The sequence below is a fragment of the Oncorhynchus masou genome, chromosome 12 (assembly GCF_036934945.1).
Source record: "Oncorhynchus masou masou isolate Uvic2021 chromosome 12, UVic_Omas_1.1, whole genome shotgun sequence".
Taxonomy (NCBI): domain Eukaryota; kingdom Metazoa; phylum Chordata; class Actinopteri; order Salmoniformes; family Salmonidae; genus Oncorhynchus; species Oncorhynchus masou.
This window is the reverse complement of record NC_088223.1, coordinates 15,968,048-15,987,579: the sequence shown is the minus strand read 5'-3', so window position 1 is coordinate 15,987,579 and position 19,532 is coordinate 15,968,048. Positions and strand designations below refer to the sequence as shown.

Here is a 19,532-nt window from a genome sequence, read left to right as displayed (position 1 = left end):
GCCCCTTTCTATCTGTCATCCCCCTCTCAGCCCCTTTCTATCTGTCATCTCCCTCTCTCAGCCCCTTTCTATCTGTCACCCCCCTCTCTCAGCCACTATCTATCTCTCACCCCCCTCTCTCAGCCCCTTTCTATCTGCCCCCTTCTCAGCCCCTTTCTATCTGTCATCTCCCTCTCTCAGCGCCTTTCTATCTGTCACCCCCTCTCAGCCCCTTTCTATCTGTCATCCCCCTCTCAGCCCCTTTCTATTTGTCATCTCCCTCTCTCAGCCCCTTTCTATCTGTCATCCCCTCTCTCAGCCCCTTTCTATCTGTCAACCCCCTCTCTCAGCCCCTTTCTATCTGTCACCCCTCTCTCAGCCCCTTTCTATTTGTCATCTCCCTCTCTCAGCCCCTTTCTATCTGTCACCCCCTCTCTCAGCCACTATCTATCTCTCACCCCCTCTCTCAGCCCCTTTCTATCTGCCCCCTTCTCAGCCCCTTTCTATCTGTCATCTCCCTCTCTCAGCGCCTTTCTATCTGTCACCCCCCTCTCAGCCCCTTTCTATCTGTCATCCCCCTCTCAGCCCCTTTCTATTTGTCATCTTCCTCTCTCAGCCCCTTTCTATCTGTCATCCCCTCTCTCAGCCCCTTTCTATCTGTCAACCCCCTCTCTCAGCCCCTTTCTATCTGTCACCCCCTCTCTCAGCCCCTTTCTATTTGTCATCTCCCTCTCTCAGCCCCTTTCTGTCACCCCCTCTCTCAGCCACTATCTATCTCTCACCCCCTCTCTCAGCCCCTTTCTATCTGCCCCCCTTCTCAGCCCCTTTCTATCTGTCATCTCCCTCTCTCAGCGCCTTTCTATCTGTCACCCCCCTCTCAGCCCCTTTCTATTTGTCATCTCCCTCTCTCAGCCCCTTTCTATCTGTCATCTCCCTCTCTCAGCCCCTTTCTATCTGTCACCCCCTCTCTCAGCCCCTTTCTATCTGTCACCCCCCTCTCTCAGCCCCTTTCTATCTGTCACCCCCCTCTCTCTGCCCCTTTCTATCTGTCATCCCCCTCTCTCAGCCCCTTTCTATCTGTCATCTCCCTCTCTCAGCCCCTTTCTATCTGTCACCCCCCTCTCTCAGCCACTATCTATCTCACCCCCTCTCTCAGCCCCTTTCTATCTGCCCCCTTCTCAGCCCCTTTCTATCTGTCATCTCCCTCTCTCAGCGCCTTTCTATCTGTCATCCCCCTCTCAGCCCCTTTCTATTTGTCATCTCCCTCTCTCAGCCACTTTCTATCTGTCATCCCCCTCTCAGCCCCTTTCTATTTGTCATCTCCCTCTCTCAGCCCCTTTCTATCTGTCATCCCCCTCTCAGCCCCTTTCTATTTGTCATCCCCCTCTCAGCCCCTTTCTATCTGTCACCCCCCTCTCCCAGCCTCTTTATGTCTGTCATCCCCCTCTCTCAGCCCCTTTCTATCTGTCACCCCCCTCTCTCAGCCCCTTTCTATCTGTCACCCCCCTCTCTCAGCCCCTTTCTGTCTGTCGTCCCCCTCTCTCAGCCCATTTCTATCTCTCACCCCCTCTCTCAGCCCCTTTCTATCTGTCAACCCCCTCTCTCAGCCCCTTTCTATCTGTGACCCCCCTCTCTCAGCCCCTTTTTATTTGTCACCCCCCTCTCTCAGCCCCTTTCTATCTCTCACCCCCCTTTCTCAGCCCCTTTCTATCTGTCACCCCCCAGCCTCTCTCTATCTTCTTTCCTTCCATCTCTCTCTCTCCCTCTCCTATTCTCTAAGACTAACAGCATAAAGCCATTAAAATCCCTGTTATAGATTCAGTTGAATGTCTTATCAATGCAGCGGAGTTTCATTACGATGAAAAATCCATCTTTCACAGCTGCTACTATTTAATCAGATAAAATTCAACAGAACGGAGCGTGGCAGAGATACACACACACACACACACACACACACACACACACACACACACACACACACACACACACACACACACACACACACACACACACACAACCCCCCCCCCCCTCACCACACACACACATACACACACTTGGAATTAAACACTCCCTAACGTTTTAAAAACAGATTCCTTGCTGGAATCAACCATTGCAACTTCCATTCTGCTAAAATAATGGAATGACATCAGGGGGATTGGTGTGCTGTCTGCATGGCACTACCACTCTCCATCACTTTCACAGAGGAAATAATTGATGAACAGGCGAGACAATAGAATTGTCCTCATCTGAAATAACTTTCATTAAAAAGCTGGAGAGATGGAGATAGCAGGAAGATTCACGTTCAGTGGTGATGGTGTTTCATATTAGAAGAGAGATATGGAGAGAGAAAGAGTGAGAGAGAGACAGAGAGAGAGAGAAGTATGTAGTATAGGTGTAGTATAGGCAGGTGTAGTATAGGTGTAGCATAGACGTAGTATAGGTAGGTGTAGTGTAGGCAGGTGCAGCAAAGATAGTATAGGTGTAGTACAGGTGTAGTATATGTGCAGTATAGGTGTAGTATGTGTGTAGTATAGGTGTATCACATGTGTGGTATAGGTGTAGTATAGGTGTAGTATGGGTGTAGTATATGTGTAGTATATGTGTAGTATAGGTGTAGTATAGGTGTAGTATATGTGTAGTATAGATGTAGTATAGGTGTAGTATATGTGTAGTATATGTGTAGTATAGGTGTAGTATAGGTGTAGTATAGGTGTAGTATAGGTGTAGTATAGGCATAGCATATGTGTAGTATAGGTGTAGTATAGGTGTAGTATAGGTGTAGTGTAGGTGTAGTATATGTGTATCATATGTGTGGTATAGGTGTAGTATATGTGTAGTGTATGTGTATCATAGGTGTAGTATAGGTGTAGTATATATGTGGTATAGGTGTAGTATAGGTGTAGTATAGGTGTAGTATATATGTGGTATAGGTGTAGTATATGTGTAGTATATGTGTATCATATGTGTAGTATATGTGTAGTATAGGTGTAGTATAGGTGTAGTATATGTGTATCCTAGGTGTAGTATAGGTGTAGTATATATGTGGTATAGGTGTAGTATAGGTGTAGTATGGGTGTAGTATATGTGTAGTATATGTACGATATATGTGTAGTATATGTGTGGTATAGGTGTAGTATAGGTGTAGTAAATGTGTACTATATGTGTGGTATAGGTGTAGTATAGGTGTAGTATATGTGTAGTATATGCATGATATAGGTGTAGTATAGGTGTAGTATAGGTGTAGTATATGTGTATCATAGGTGTATCATAGGTGTAGTATAGGTGTAGTGTATATGTGGTATAGGTGTAGTATAGGTGTAGTATGGGTGTAGTATATGTGTAGTATATGCATGATATATGTGTGGTATAGGTGCAGTATAGGTGTAGTATAGGTGTAGTATGGGTGTAGTATATGTGTAGTATAGGTGTAGTATATGTGGCGTATAGGTGTAGTATAAGTGTAGTATAGGCGTAGTATAGGTGTAGTATGGGTGTAGTATATGTGTAGTATAGGTGTAGTATATGTGTAGTATAGGTGTAGTATATGTGTAGTATATGTGTATCATAGGTGTAGCATAGGTGTAGTGTATATGTGGTATAGGTGTAGTATAGGTGTAGTATGGGTGTAGTATATGTGTAGTATATGCATGATATATGTGTGGTATAGGTGTAGTATAGGTGTAGTATAGGTGTAGTATGGGTGTAGTATATATGTAGTATAGGTGTAGTATATGTGGCGTATAGGTGTAGTATAGGTGTAGTATAGGCGTAGTATAGGTGTAGTATGGGTGTAGTATATGTGTAGTATAGGTGTAGTATATGTGTAGTATAGGTGTAGTATATGTGTAGTATAGGTGTAGTATAGGCGTAGTATAGGTGTAGTATGTGTGTAGTATATGTGTAGTATAGGTGTAGTATATGTGTAGTATATGTGTACTATATGTGTAGTATATTTTTTTTATTTTTTATTTTACCTTAATTTTACTAGGCAAGTCAGTTAAGAACAAATTCTTATTTTCATGTGTAGTATATGTGTAGTATAGGTGTAGTATAGGTGTAGTGTAGGTGTAGTATATGTGTATCATATGTGTGGTATAGGTGTAGTATATGTGTAGTGTATGTGTATCATAGGTGTAGTATAGGTGTAGTATATATGTGGTATAGGTGTAGTATAGGTGTAGTATAGGTGTAGTATATATGTGGTATAGGTGTAGTATATGTGTAGTATATGTGTATCATATGTGTAGTATATGTGTAGTATAGGTGTAGTATAGGTGTAGTATATGTGTATCCTAGGTGTAGTATAGGTGTAGTATATATGTGGTATAGGTGTAGTATAGGTGTAGTATGGGTGTAGTATATGTGTAGTATATGTACGATATATGTGTAGTATATGTGTGGTATAGGTGTAGTATAGGTGTAGTAAATGTGTACTATATGTGTGGTATAGGTGTAGTATAGGTGTAGTATATGTGTAGTATATGCATGATATAGGTGTAGTATAGGTGTAGTATAGGTGTAGTATATGTGTATCATAGGTGTATCATAGGTGTAGTATAGGTGTAGTGTATATGTGGTATAGGTGTAGTATAGGTGTAGTATGGGTGTAGTATATGTGTAGTATATGCATGATATATGTGTGGTATAGGTGCAGTATAGGTGTAGTATAGGTGTAGTATGGGTGTAGTATATGTGTAGTATAGGTGTAGTATATGTGGCGTATAGGTGTAGTATAAGTGTAGTATAGGCGTAGTATAGGTGTAGTATGGGTGTAGTATATGTGTAGTATAGGTGTAGTATATGTGTAGTATAGGTGTAGTATATGTGTAGTATATGTGTATCATAGGTGTAGCATAGGTGTAGTGTATATGTGGTATAGGTGTAGTATAGGTGTAGTATGGGTGTAGTATATGTGTAGTATATGCATGATATATGTGTGGTATAGGTGTAGTATAGGTGTAGTATAGGTGTAGTATGGGTGTAGTATATATGTAGTATAGGTGTAGTATATGTGGCGTATAGGTGTAGTATAGGTGTAGTATAGGCGTAGTATAGGTGTAGTATGGGTGTAGTATATGTGTAGTATAGGTGTAGTATATGTGTAGTATAGGTGTAGTATATGTGTAGTATAGGTGTAGTATAGGCGTAGTATAGGTGTAGTATGTGTGTAGTATATGTGTAGTATAGGTGTAGTATATGTGTAGTATATGTGTACTATATGTGTAGTATATTTTTTTTATTTTTTATTTTACCTTAATTTTACTAGGCAAGTCAGTTAAGAACAAATTCTTATTTTCATGTGTAGTATATGTGTAGTATAGGTGTAGTATGGGTGTAGTATAGGTGTAGTATATGTGTAGTATAGGTGTAGTATATGTGTAGTATAGGTGTAGTATATGTGTAGTATATTTTTTATTTTTTTTATTTTACCTTAATTTTACTAGGCAAGTCAGTTAAGAACAAATTCTTATTTTCATGTGTAGTATATGTGTAGTATAGGTGTAGTATAGGTATAGTGTATGTGTAGTATATGTATCATAGCGGTGTAGTATAAACATAGTATATGTGTAGTGTAGGTGTGGTAAACTGCATGTGCAGTATCGGTGTAGTATTGGTGTAGTCGAGGTGTAGTATACTTTATGTGTAGTATAGGTTTAGCATTTTTGTTGTATAGGTGTAGTATATGTGTAGTATATTTGTGGTATTGGCATATTACAGACATAGTAAATGTGTAGCATACGTGTAGTGGAGGTGTAGTGATGGTGTAGTATCGGTGTAGTATATGTGCAGTATTGATACGTGAAGTATAGGTGTAGTATAGGTGCAATTTACATCTAGTGTAAGTCTAGTATAGGTGTAGTATATGTGCAGTATACTCTATGTGCAGTATAGGTGTAGTGTTGGTGTTGTATCGGTGTAGTGTATGTATAGTAAACTCACAGGTAGTCCAGATGAGCCTTGAGGACCAGGAAAACCAGGAGGACCCTGTAGAGGAGAAACAGGCAATGAGATGGCATCTAAAACAACGGTTCTGAGCTCTGATATGTTACCCATCAGGGTTGTAGACACTGGATTGCTCCTCCAATCAAAAACGGATACTATTGCTAAAGGGATCAAAGCTGGGACCGAGAGACTCAAAAACAGTTTCTATCTCAAGACCATCAGACTGTTAAATAGCAATAGCCATCACTAGTCGGCCTCCACCCACTACCCTGCCGCCCTGAACTTAGACACTGTCACTAGCCGGGTACTAACAGGTTACTCAAACTTGCACCTTAGAGGTTGATTGATGCCTTACGTACATCGACATGGAATCACTGGTCACTTTACATAATGTTTACATACTGTTTTACTCATTTAACATGTATATACTGTATTCTACTGTATCCTACTGTATTCTAGTCAATGCAACTCCGACATTGCTTGTCCTAATATTTAAAAATTTCTTAATTCCATTCTTTTACTTTGTGATTTGTGTGTATTGTTGTGAATTGTTAGATACTCCTGCACTGTTGGAGCTAGGAACACAAGCATTTCACTACACCCACAATAAAATCTGATAAATATGTGTATGTGACCAATAAATTGTATTTGATTTACTTTGGACAATATAGCTAAAGGGATACTATAGCTAAAGGGATACAATAGTTAAAGGGATACTATAGCTAAAGGATACTATAGCTAAAGGATACTATAGCTAAAGGGATACTATAGTTAAATGGATACTATAGCTAAAGGGATACTATAGTTAAAGGGATACTATAGTTAAAGGGATACTATAGCTAATGGGATACTATAGTTAAATGGATACTATAGCTAAAGGGATACTATAGTTAAAGGGATACTATAGTTAAAGGGATACTATAGCTAAAGGGATACTATAGTTAAAGGGATACTATAGCTAAAGGGATACTATAGCTAAAGGGATACTATAGCTAAAGGGATACTATAGTTAAAGGGATACTATAGCTAAAGTATACTATAGCTAAAGGGAAACTATAGTTAAAGGGATACTATAGTTAAAGGGATACTATAGCTAAAGGGATACTATAGTTAAAGGGATACTATAGCTAAAGGGATACTATAGTTAAAGGGATACTATAGCTAAAGGGATACTATAGCTAAAGGGAAACTATAGTTAAAGGGATACTATAGTTAAAGGGATACTATAGTTAAAGGAATACTATAGTTAAAGGGATACTATAGCTAAAGGATAGTATAGCTAAAGGGCTACTATAGTTAAAGGGATACTATAGCTAAAGGATACTATAGTTAAAGGGAAACTATAGCTAAAGGGATACTATAGTTAAAGGGATACTATAGTTAAAGGGATACTATAGCTAAATGGATACTATAGCTAAAGGGATACTATAGCTAAAGGGATACTATAGTTAAAGGGATACTATAGCTAAAGGGATACTATAGTTAAAGGGATACTATAGCTAAAGGGATACTATAGTTAAAGGGATAATATAGCTAAAGGGATACTATAGTTAAAGGGATACTATAGTTAAAGGGATACTATAGCTAAAGGGATACTATAGCTAAAGGGATACTATAGCTAAAGGATACTATAGTTAAAGGGAAACTATAGCTAAAGGGATACTATAGTTAAATGGATACTATAGCTAAAGGGATACTATAGTTAAAGGGATACTATAGTTAAAGGGATACTATAGCTAAAGGGATACTATAGTTAAAGGGATACTATAGTTAAAGGGATACTATAGCTAAAGTATACTATAGCTAAAGGGATACTATAGCTAAAGGGATACTATAGCTAAAGTATACTATAGCTAAAGGGATACTATAGCTAAAGGGATACTATAGCTAAAGGGATACTATAGCTAAAGGGATACTATAGCTAAAGTATACTATAGCTAAAGGGATACTATAGCTAAAGGGATACTATAGCTAAAGTATACTATAGCTAAAGGGATACTATAGTTAAAGGGATACTATAGTTAAAGGGATACTATAGTTAAAGGGATACTATAGCTAAAGGGATACTATAGTTAAAGGGATACTATAGTTAAAGGGATACTATAGCTAAAGTATACTATAGCTAAAGGGATACTATAGTTAAAGGGATACTATAGTTAAAGGGATACTATAGTTAAAGGGATACTATAGCTAAAGGGATACTATAGTTAAAGGGATACTATAGTTAAAGGGATACTATAGCTAAAGGGATACTATAGCTAAAGGGATACTATGGTTAAAGGGATACTATAGCTAAAGGGATACTATAGTTAAAGGGATACTAGAGCTAAAGGATACTATAGCTAAAGGGATCCTATAGCTAAAGGGATACTATAGCTAAAGGGATACTATAGCTAAAGGGATACTATAGCTAAAGGATACTACAGCTAAAGGGATACTATAGCTAAAGGGATACTATAGTTAAAGGGATACTATAGTTAAAGGGATACTATAGCTAAAGGGATACTATAGCTAAAGTATACTATAGCTAAAGGGATACTATAGCTAAAGGGATACTATGGTTAAAGGGATACTATAGCTAAAGGGATACTATAGCTAAAGGGATCCTATAGCTAAAGGGATACTATAGCTAAAGGGATACTATAGCTAAAGTATACTATAGCTAAAGGGAAACTATAGTTAAAGGGATACTATAGTTAAAGGGATACTATAGCTAAAGGGATACTATAGTTAAAGGGATACTATAGCTAAAGGGATACTATAGTTAAAGGGATACTATAGCTAAAGGGATACTATAGCTAAAGGGAAACTATAGTTAAAGGGATACTATAGTTAAAGGGATACTATAGTTAAAGGAATACTATAGTTAAAGGGATACTATAGCTAAAGGATAGTATAGCTAAAGGGCTACTATAGTTAAAGGGATACTATAGCTAAAGGATACTATAGTTAAAGGGAAACTATAGCTAAAGGGATACTATAGTTAAAGGGATACTATAGTTAAAGGGATACTATAGCTAAATGGATACTATAGCTAAAGGGATACTATAGCTAAAGGGATACTATAGTTAAAGGGATACTATAGCTAAAGGGATACTATAGCTAAAGGGATACTATAGTTAAAGGGATAATATAGCTAAAGGGATACTATAGTTAAAGGGATACTATAGTTAAAGGGATACTATAGCTAAAGGGATACTATAGCTATAGGGATACTATAGCTAAAGGATACTATAGTTAAAGGGAAACTATAGCTAAAGGGATACTATAGTTAAATGGATACTATAGCTAAAGGGATACTATAGTTAAAGGGATACTATAGTTAAAGGGATACTATAGCTAAAGGGATACTATAGTTAAAGGGATACTATAGCTAAAGGGATACTATAGCTAAAGTATACTATAGCTAAAGGGATACTATAGTTAAAGGGATACTATAGCTAAAGGGATACTATAGTTAAAGGGATACTAGAGCTAAAGGATACTATAGCTAAAGGGATCCTATAGCTAAAGGGATACTATAGCTAAAGGGATACTATAGCTAAAGGGATACTATAGCTAAAGGATACTACAGCTAAAGGGATACTATAGCTAAAGGGATACTATAGTTAAAGGGATACTATAGTTAAAGGATAGTATAGCTAAAGGGATACTATAGCTAAAGGGATACTATAGCTAAAGGATACTATAGTTAAAGGGGTACTATAGCTAAAGGGATACTATAGTTAAAGGGATACTATAGCTAAATGGATAAAATAGCTAAAGGGATACTATAGCTAAAGGGATACTATAGTTAAAGGGATACTCTAGCTAAAGGGATACTATAGCTCAAGGGATACTATAGTTAAAGGAATACTATAGCTAAAAGATACTATAGTTAAAGGGATACTATAGCTAAAGGGATACCATATTTAAAGGGATACTATAGCTAAAGGGATACTATAGTTAAAGGGATACTATAGTTAAAGGGATACTATAGCTAAAGGGATACCATATTTAAAGGGATACTATAGCTAAAGGGATACTGTAGCTAAATGATACTATAGCTGTCAATCACCATATTCTTATCGGCAGACTCAGTAGCCTCGGTTTTTCGGATGACTGCCTTGCCTGGTTCACCAATTACTTTGCAGACAGAGTTCAGTTTGTCAAATCAGAGGGCATGCTGTCCGGTCCTCTGGCAGCCTCTATGGGGGTGCCACAGGGTTCAATTCTCGGGCCGACTCTTTTCTCTGTATATATCAATGATGTTGCTCTTGCTGAGGGCGATTCCCTGATCCACCTCTACGCAGACGACACCATTCTATATACTTCCGGCCCGTCCTTGGACACTGTGCTATCTAACCTCCAAACGAGCTTCCATGCCATACAACACTCCTTCCCTGGCCTCCAACTGCTCTTAAACGCTAGTAAAACCAAATGCATGCTTTTCAACCGATCGCTGCCTGCAGCCGCATGCCCGACGAGCATCACCACCCTGGATGGTTCCAACCTTGAATATGTGGACACCTATAAGTACCTAGGTGTCTGGCTAGACTGTAAACTCTCCTTCCAGACTCATATCAAACATCTCCAATCGAAAATCAAATCAAGAGTCGGCTTTCTATTCGGCAACAAAGCCTCCTTCACTCACGCCGCCAAACTTACCCTAGTAAAACTGACTATCCTACCGATACTCGACTTCGGCGATGTCATCTACAAAATTGCCTCCAACACTCTACTCAGCAAACTGGATGCAGTTTATCACAGTGCCATCCGTTTTGTCACTAAAGCACCTTATACCACCCACCACTGCGACTTCTATGCTCTAGTCGGCTGGCCCTCGCTACATATTCGTCGCCAGACCCACTGGCTCCAGGTCATCTACAAGTCCATGCCAGGTAAAGCTCCGCCTTATCACAGTTCACTGGTCACGATGGCAACACCCATCCGTAGCACGCACTCCAGCAGGTGTATCTCACTGATCATCCCTAAAGCCAACACCTCATTTGGCCGCCTTTCGTTCCAGTACTCTGCTGCCTGTGACTGGAACGAATTGCAAAAATCCCTGAAGTTGGAGACTTTTATCTCCCTCACCAACTTCAAACATCTGCTATCTGAGCAGCTAATCGATCGCTGCAGCTGTACATAGTCTATTGGTAAATAGCCCACCCATTTTCACCTACCTCATCCCCATACTGTTTTTATTTATTTACTTTTCTGCTCTTTTGCACACCAATATCTCTACCTGTACATGACCATCTGATCATTTATCACTCCAGTGCTAATCTGCAAAATTGTAATTATTCGCCTGGTTAAAAAAAGGTGAAAAAAAAGGGAAACTATTGCTAAAGGGATACTATCTTTAAAGGGATACTATAGCTAAAGGGATACTATAGCTAAAGGGATACTATAGTTAAAGGGATACTATAGCTAAAGGGATACTATAGTTAAAGGGATACTATAGCTAAAGTATACTATAGCTAAAGGGAAACTATAGTTAAAGGGATACTATATTTAAAGGGATACTATTGCTAAAGGATACTATAGTTAAAGGGGTACCATATTTAAAGGGATACTATTGCTAAAGGATAGTATAGCTAAAAGTATACTTATGGAAATAGTTAACGATTCATTAAATGACATCAATAACTATGTAGTTCTAGGATGCGCCACTAGAGGGCTGTATGACATCACGTGTATAGTATCAACATAAAGTTCCTTAGTTCTGCTTGATCCCTCAATGCTGAAGCTTTACAAGACACACAGGCCACGTAAACACGGTGGCCCCGATCCAGCACTGTGGAAATGCAGCCATCCTACTTGAAAATGTGTCTCTGACCTTGCATCCTTTTACCCCCTCCCTCACTGACTCTTCTCTCCCGCTCTGATCCCCCCTCTCCCGAATCACTGTTCTGAACATGACTGGATCGGTGAAAGCTATATACATGATGCCCTGCTTGCACCTATCCCATCGTGTTTGATACTTCCTGGATGGCTGCACCAGTCCCATTTTCTTTCTCTTTTTGGGATAGGATGTTGTACTGTGGCTCAAAATACAGTTGTTCCAGGTGTCACTAATCTCTTGGCTACTTGGGCGGAAGGTATCCTAGCAGTAAGAGAGTTGGGCCAGTAGCCAAAAGGTCGCTGGGGTAAATACCTGAGCCGACAGGGTGAAAAATCTAGCGATGTGCCCTTGAGCAAGGCACTTAACCCTAATTTGCTCCAGGGGTGCTGTACACTACGGCTTACCCTGTAAGACAACACATTTCACTGCATTTATATGACAACTGACTATTATTGTATATGGTCAGCTGATAGACACCTAGTTCTTCTTACAGACACTATGCTTTGACTCTGTTGTGCTGGCTTATAATGTCTCTACTAAACCCTTATGAAGTGTTATAATGCCCTACAATCTCTCGTGTAGAACTCACCATATTCCCTGGTACACCAGCTTGTCCCCTTTGCCCCTGAGGACCCTGGGAAATGTAGGCAGAAAGGTACTTTATGTTAGAGATTCAACACACCATAACAACGCTACTCGCTATATTTCACCAATTACACACACACACACACACACACACACACACACACACACACACACACACACACACACACACACACACACACACACACACACACACACACACACACACACACACACACACACACACACACACACACACACACACACACACTTACTGTCTCCCCCCTTATTCCAGGTAATCCTGGTGTTCCTGGGTGGCCTGGTGATCCTGGACCGGAGCAGCCTCCATTAGCTCCATTGGTGATAGAGGTGGTCTACATAGACGAGAGGATGAACCAATTATTCAGAGTGTGTGTCTGTGAGTTGTGTGTGTTGCGGGTGTGTGTCTGTCTGTGAGTTGTGTGTGTGTGTGTCTGTGAGTTGTGTATGTGTGTGTGTCTGTGAGTTGCGTGTGTTGTGGGTGTGTGTGTGTGTGTGAGTTGCGTGTGTTTCGGTGTGTGTGTGTGTGTGTGAGTTGCATGTGTTGTGGTGTGTGTGTGTGTGTGTGAGTTGCATGTGTGTGTGTGTGTGTGTGTGTGTGTGTGTGTGTGTGTGTGTGTGTGTGTGTGTGTGTGTGTGTGTGTGTGTGTGTGTGTGTGTGTGAGTTGCGTGTGTTGTGGGTGTGTGTGTGTGTGTGAGTTGCGTGTGTTGTGGGTGTGTGTGTGTGTGTGTGTGTGAGTTGCGTGTGTTGTGGGTGTGTGTGTGTGTGAGTTGCGTGTGTTGTGGGTGTGTGTGTGTGTGTGTGTGTGTGAGTTGCGTGTGTTGTGGGTGTGTGTGTGTGAGTTGCATGTGTTTCGGTGTGTGTGTGTGTGTGTGTGTGTGTGTGTGAGTTGCGTGTGTTGTGGGTGTGTGTGAGTTGCGTGTGTTGTGGGTGTGTGAGTTGCGTGCGTTGTGGGTGTGTGTGTGTGTGAGTTGCATGTGTTTCGGTGTGTGTGTGTGTGTGTGAGTTGCATGTGTTGTGTGTGTGTGTGTGTGTGTGTGAGTTGCGTGTGTGAGTTGCGTGTGTTGTGGGTATGTGTGAGTTGTGTGTGTTGTGGGTGTGTGGGAGTGTGAGTTACATGTGTTGTGGGTGTGTGTGAGTTGCGTGCGTTGTGGGTATGTGTGTGTGTGAGTTGCATGTGTTTCGGTGTGTGCGTATGTGTGTGTGAGTTGCATGTGTTGTGGGTGTGTGTGTGTGTGTGTGTGTGTGTGAGTTGCGTGTGTTGTGGGTGTGTGTGTCTGTGTGTGTGTGAGTTGCGTGTGTTGTAGGTGTGTGTGTGTGTGAGTTGCGTGTGTTGTAGGTGTGTGTGTGTGAGTTGTGTGTGTTGTGGGTGTGTGAATGTAAGAGTTAGAGACAGTGTGGACATACAGGCGCCTGTGCAGCCTCCTGGCTCTGCAGTCTTTGGTTTCTGAAACACTGCAGCACACAGAGAAAGGCCATGAGTACGACGGATTGGACAACGGATTGGAATTTCACTCTACTTCCTGAATTGACTGGAACTGACAGCAGGTAAGAATAATCATGATACATTTCCAGGACAAAAGTGTATACACCCCTAACCACCTCACCCGCGTCCCCCTGCCCCCCACCCCCATGCTCCATTCCCCCTGCTTCTCACCCTCTCACAGCCGTCAGGGGCGTGGCCTATGTCCGGCCTGCCCTCGTCTCCTTTCTCTCCCTTGGTGCCAACCATGCCTGGTACCCCAGGCAAGCCCATGGAACAGTCCTCACACACCTCCTGCAGCAGAAGACATACACACACACAGACACACAGACACACAGACACACAGACACACACACACACACACATACACACACACACACACACACACGCACGCACGCACGCACGCACACGCACACACTATTTATAACATGACATGTGTGCTGAATGTACACTACATGGACACAGTTCATAGACATTTGAGTTATTATTTATCACATTAGTACAGCTCATGCATATCAATCCAAGAGCAACACTATAAAAGTGTCTAACTTCCAGAGTGCACCTCTCTACCTCCTCTCTTACCTCTCCTCGACTTGAGTCCTGGTCCTGAGGCAGCCTCAGATGCTGAGGGAGGGAAGGGGGAGGGGGCTATGAAAGGGGGAGAGTCAGTGAGAGAGGGGGAGAGGAGGGGGAGAGGAGAGGAGAGTCAGTGAGAAAGGGGGATCAGAGGGGTAGAGGAGAGTCAGTGAGAGAGGGGGGCATCAGAGGGAGAGAGGAGAGTCAGTGAGAGAGGGGGAGAGGAGAGTCAGTGAGAGGGGGGCATCAGAGGGGGAGAGGAGAGTCAGTGAGAGAGGGGGGATCAGAGGGGTAGAGGAGAGTCAGTGAGAGAGGGGGATCAGAGGGGTAGAGGAGAGTCAGTGAGAAAGGGGGGCATCAGAGGGAGAGAGGAGAGTCAGTGAGAGAGGGGGAGAGGAGAGTCAGTGAGAGAGGGCGAGAGGAGAGTCAGTGAGAGAGGGCGAGCGGAGGGGGAAAGGAGAGTCAGTGAGAAAGGGGGAGAGAGGAGGGGGAGAGGAGAGTCAGTGAGAAAGAGGGAGAGGTGAGTCAATGAGAGAGGGGGGATCAGAGGGGTAGAGGAGAGTCAGTGATTAAAGGGGGAGAGGAGAGTCAATGAGAGAGGGGGGATCAGAGGGGGAATGGAGAGTCAGTGAGAGAGGGGGGCATCAGAGGGAGAGAGGAGAGTCAGTGAGAGAGGGGGTGATCAGAGGGGAGAGGAGAGTCAGTGAGAGAGGGGGTGATCAGAGGGGGAGAGGAGAGTCAGTGAGAGACGGGGGATCAGAGGGGGAGAGGAGTCAGTGAGAGAGGGGGAGAGGAGGGAGAGAGGAGAGTCAGTGAGAGAGGGGGGGATCAGAGGGGGCATCAGAGGGGGAGAGGAGAGTCAGTGAGAGAGGGGGGATCAGAAGGGTAGAGGAGAGTCAGTGAGAGAGGGGGAGAGGAGGGAGAGAGGAGAGTCAGTGAGAGAGGGGGTGATCAGAGGGGGTGAGGAGAGTCAGTGAGAGAGGGGGTGATCAGAGGGGAGAGGAGAGTCAGTGAGAGACGGGGGATCAGAGGGGGAGAGGAGAGTCAGTGAGAGAGGGGGGGATCAGAAGGGTAGAGGAGAGTCAGTGAGAGAGGGGGGGATCAGAGGGGGCATCAGAGGGGAGAGGAGAGTCAGTGAGAGAGGGGGCATCAGAGGGAGAGAGGAGAGTCAGTGAGAGAGGGGGATCAGAGGGAGAGAGGAGAGTCAGTGAGAGAGGGGGATCAGAGGGGTAGAGGAGAATCAGTGAGAGAGGGGGGATCAGAGGGGGGGGATCAGAGGGGTAGAGGAGAGTCAGTGAGAGAGGGGGGCATCAGAGGGGTAGAGGAGAGTCAGTGAGAGAGGGGTATCAGAGGGGTAGAGGAGAGTCAGTGAGAGAGGGGGGATCAGAGGGGGAGAGGAGAGTCAGTGAGAGAGGGGGGTATCAGAGGGGGAGAGGAGAGTCAGTGAGAGAGGGGGGGGATCAGAGGGGTAGAGGAGAATCAGTGAGAGAGGGGGATCAGAGGGGTAGAGGAGAATCAGTGAGAGAGGGGGGATCAGAGGGGGGATCAGAGGGGTAGAGGAGAGTCAGTGAGAGAGGGGGGATCAGAGGGGGAGAGAATAGTCAGTGAGGGAGGGGGTAAAAGGATGCAAGCAGAAGTTGCCCTTAGGCACCGAACTAGGATCAGTTATCCTCCCCAAATCCTAACCTTAATCACTAAGGAGGGGCCAATGCAAAACTGATCTTAGATCAGCGTCTAGGGGAACTTCATCCTTCTACAGTAAAAATGTTGGGGTGGTATACAACTATAACGTATACGTACAATTTATTTCTGCACATTGATTGATGCAACACAGTGCAAAGTGATGCACTGCATTACAGCGCAAAGTGTTGAACTGCAACACAGTGTAAAGTGTTGAACTGCAACACAGTGCAAACAGTGTTGATCTGCAGTACAGTGCAAAGTGTTGAACTGCAATATAGTGATGACCTGCAGTACAGTGCAAAGTGTTGAAATGCAGTATAGTGTTGAACTGCAGTACAGTGAAAAGTGTTGAACTACAGTATAGTGCAGTGTTGAACAGTAGTACAGTGTTGAACTGCAGTACAGTTCAATGTTTTGAACGATCCATTCAGGAGTTCCAAATGGCACTGAATTCCCCAGGTCGTGTACTGCTTTTGGCCAGAGTCACATAGGGAACTAGAGTGAATAGGATATCATGTAAGATTTGCCCAAGGAGACACAAAACATAAATCACAAGGTTTTACAAGTCTTTCAAAGCAGGTTGGTATTAAATTCCAGGTATTCATTGGGATTATTGTTGAGAGTTTTAAAGTTAATAGATTTATAACATGGTTGGCCTGAAACACTTGTACCACTTCAATCACACCAAGGAACCACTTACAGTACAATACTCCCACTTTTAACAGTGGGGCCCTTCACGCAGCGAGATAACCTGTGAATTGGAGTTAGCCTGGTTTGAAACACATTTAAAACCAATTATCTTTGTACAAATGGTTGTTATTATAGCCAGAAGGGCTCATTTGATCTAGCATGGTGCAGCCCATTAGATTTGTTAAGACTAAGGTTGTATGCAGTAAACAGGACCCATCAGAGAGCAGTCTGTTCAATATCCTCCTATTTAAATATCCTACACTTTTGTTTAAATTGTATTTTTTTATGGATTCATTTGTATTCAAATAACTTGCCGGTTGAATTGTGTTTCTGACAAAGTTATTTGTTTTTTAAGTATACATTTATACTTAGCTAAGGCTAAGCTAAGCGTGCTTTAAGAATTAAGCTAAGAGTGAATAGTTTGAATAGTCTGTTTAAGATGTTTAAATCCATTGAAACTCAACATGCAGGCAGGGCCATGGATCTAGAGAGCAGCTGGTCTGTCTGTCTACTGACGTTAGGACTGGAGCACTTCTGGAGTGTGTGTAATGTGTGTGTGTGTACCTGGATTTGTGTGTGAAGCCAAGTTTCCACTGTGTGTAGATTGATTATTCTGGTGTGTGTGTGTGTGTGTGGCAGGGAGCTGAGATGGATGGCTGTGATATGAAAATAGAGCTCATAGTGCAGTCCATCATAAGCAGTTCTACAGGCTCTTACTGTACTCAGCATAACAAGACTGAACAGCAGAGTACAGCAAAGCTCTTTGAATCAAGCTAATGGCTGCACACACACACACACACACACACACACACACACACACACACACACTGTCTTTATGACACTACTTTAACAATGTGTGTGTGTGTGTGTTTGTGTATGTCTCTGTGTGTGTGTGTGTGTGTGTGTGTGTATGTGTGTGTGTGTGTGTGTTTATGTATTACTCTGTGTGTGTGTGTGTGTGTGTGTGTGTGTGTGTGTGTGTGTTTATGTATTACTCTGTGTGTGTGTGTGTGTGTGTGTGTGTGTGTGTGTGTGTGTGTGTGTGTGTGTGTGTGTGTGTGCATGCTTTTGGGGTACAAATCAATGTTTAAAGTCTCTCCAAAAGGCAAAAAGTGCATTTGAAGACAGAAAGTAAAGTGTGAGGCCATGCATTCCTCTATATCATAAAAATACACGGTATACTTTGTCACTATGCACTGCCACTCAGTCGTAGTGTGCCTACTGTATAGTTTTGTGATGAAATTGTAGAGATCATCAATGAACTTCTGCCAGAGTGCTCCAGTCACAACAGACCCCCCCTCATCAGCCAAATCACAAAGCTGTAGCACTCTCCTCCAGCTCCGCCTCCTAATGTATGGGTTGGGGTCAAATCCATTTCAATTTAGACAATTCAGCTAATGAATTCTAGAATCAGAAAGTGTCATTGATATTTATTGACAATGAGCATAATTTTTTCCATTTTTTTCCCACTTTCTGAAGTGTCTGAATTTAAATGGAAGTGACTCCCCCTTGCTGTCTGTTTACTTACAGTTTTCCCAGGCAGACCCGGCTGCCCTGTTACCCCGTCGTTGCCAGGGATACCCTGAAAGAAGGAACTGAGGTTCAACTGGTTTTAGCCAATCATAGGCTTGCCACATCCCTCTCCACCAATAGTCAGAGGGGTCACAGGTTCAAGGTTGAAGGAACAACCAATCACCTGTGTTCTCCCTCTCCTGGTTTGTGTTCAGACTCTTCTGGTTTGGTTGTAAAGTTTTTAAAAACGATTTAAATTCATTTAAATAGTTTGATTATAGTTTGGTGTAAATAATTAGATTGTTTTGTCTAATTTTGAGAGATAAACACAATACCAGATTAAAGACCATGCAGGGATCTCTGTGCAAGAGGTGAAAATATATATTTTAAAGTGGTTTGATTTCAACAGGATATTTATGTGCACATTTGATTTATGCACACAACGTTATAGTTGGGTGCTTGATGAATACATGAACATCATATCAATTGTCTTACACAGGGAACTGAGCCTGGTCTTTAACAACCAATATTACATCTTTGTTTCCAATGGAAACAAGGGACCCTTAAGTTATGTTAAGTTACTCCTCTAAGCATTCCCATTCATCTGATTTACCTTTGAACACTGTTGAGAATGAATTAAGATTTCAGATTTCCCCTACAATCAGAGGAAATATTCTCCTAACACTTTATTTGAAGATCTTCTAATTTACAATATGTTTACGAAATGGTTAAATAACTATTTAATTATGACTTTAAGCAGTTTATAACCATCAATATTCTCAACAATATTCCTGAAGTATCATACTTCGATAGTAATATTTAACATTCCCAAAGCTTCCCACAAGAGTTAGTGAATTTTTAAAGCCGTGCTACGATTTAACAAAGACTCCCATTATACATTTACAGCCCAAAGGGTTAACAATTAGCATAGTTTCATTACATGAATATGATTTAAGCTATTGTATTGACGTAATAGTGCTTTATGTACTTGCATATTTATTTTTACCATTGTGTAACATGTTTAAATTTAAAATCATTTGCAATTTTAATGTGGTCTTAATTGGCATTTAGAGTTGTGTTAGCTATGACCTCAAGCTGCCCAAGACAGGACCCAATATGGAAGCCAAACCTGAAGAGGAAATAAGGGACCTGGGAGGAGAAAGGACGAAGGTGGAAGAGGAGAAACACAGTGTGGAGAAAAATAAGGAACAAGAGTG

At 42.0% G+C, this 19,532-nt stretch overlaps 1 protein-coding gene across 4 annotated transcripts in view; it reads right to left on the bottom strand.

Moving 5' to 3' along the window:
* Nucleotides 1–19,532, bottom strand: part of LOC135549585 (collagen alpha-1(XVI) chain-like) — a 159,308-nt gene that overhangs the window by 23,627 nt on the left and 116,149 nt on the right. For 3 of the 4 annotated variants that reach the window (XM_064979677.1, XM_064979679.1, XM_064979678.1), the window contains exons 42-48: nucleotides 18,332–18,385; nucleotides 14,437–14,502; nucleotides 14,029–14,148; nucleotides 13,779–13,826; nucleotides 12,607–12,705; nucleotides 12,339–12,383; nucleotides 5,920–5,964 (exon numbers count right to left, since the gene is read on the bottom strand). In XM_064979677.1, coding sequence (XP_064835749.1) covers nucleotides 5,920–5,964; nucleotides 12,339–12,383; nucleotides 12,607–12,705; nucleotides 13,779–13,826; nucleotides 14,029–14,148; nucleotides 14,437–14,502; nucleotides 18,332–18,385 — 477 coding nt within the window. The remainder of the gene's footprint in view (nucleotides 1–5,919; nucleotides 5,965–12,338; nucleotides 12,384–12,606; nucleotides 12,706–13,778; nucleotides 13,827–14,028; nucleotides 14,149–14,436; nucleotides 14,503–18,331; nucleotides 18,386–19,532) is intronic. The other variant, XM_064979681.1, reaches the window with a different exon arrangement.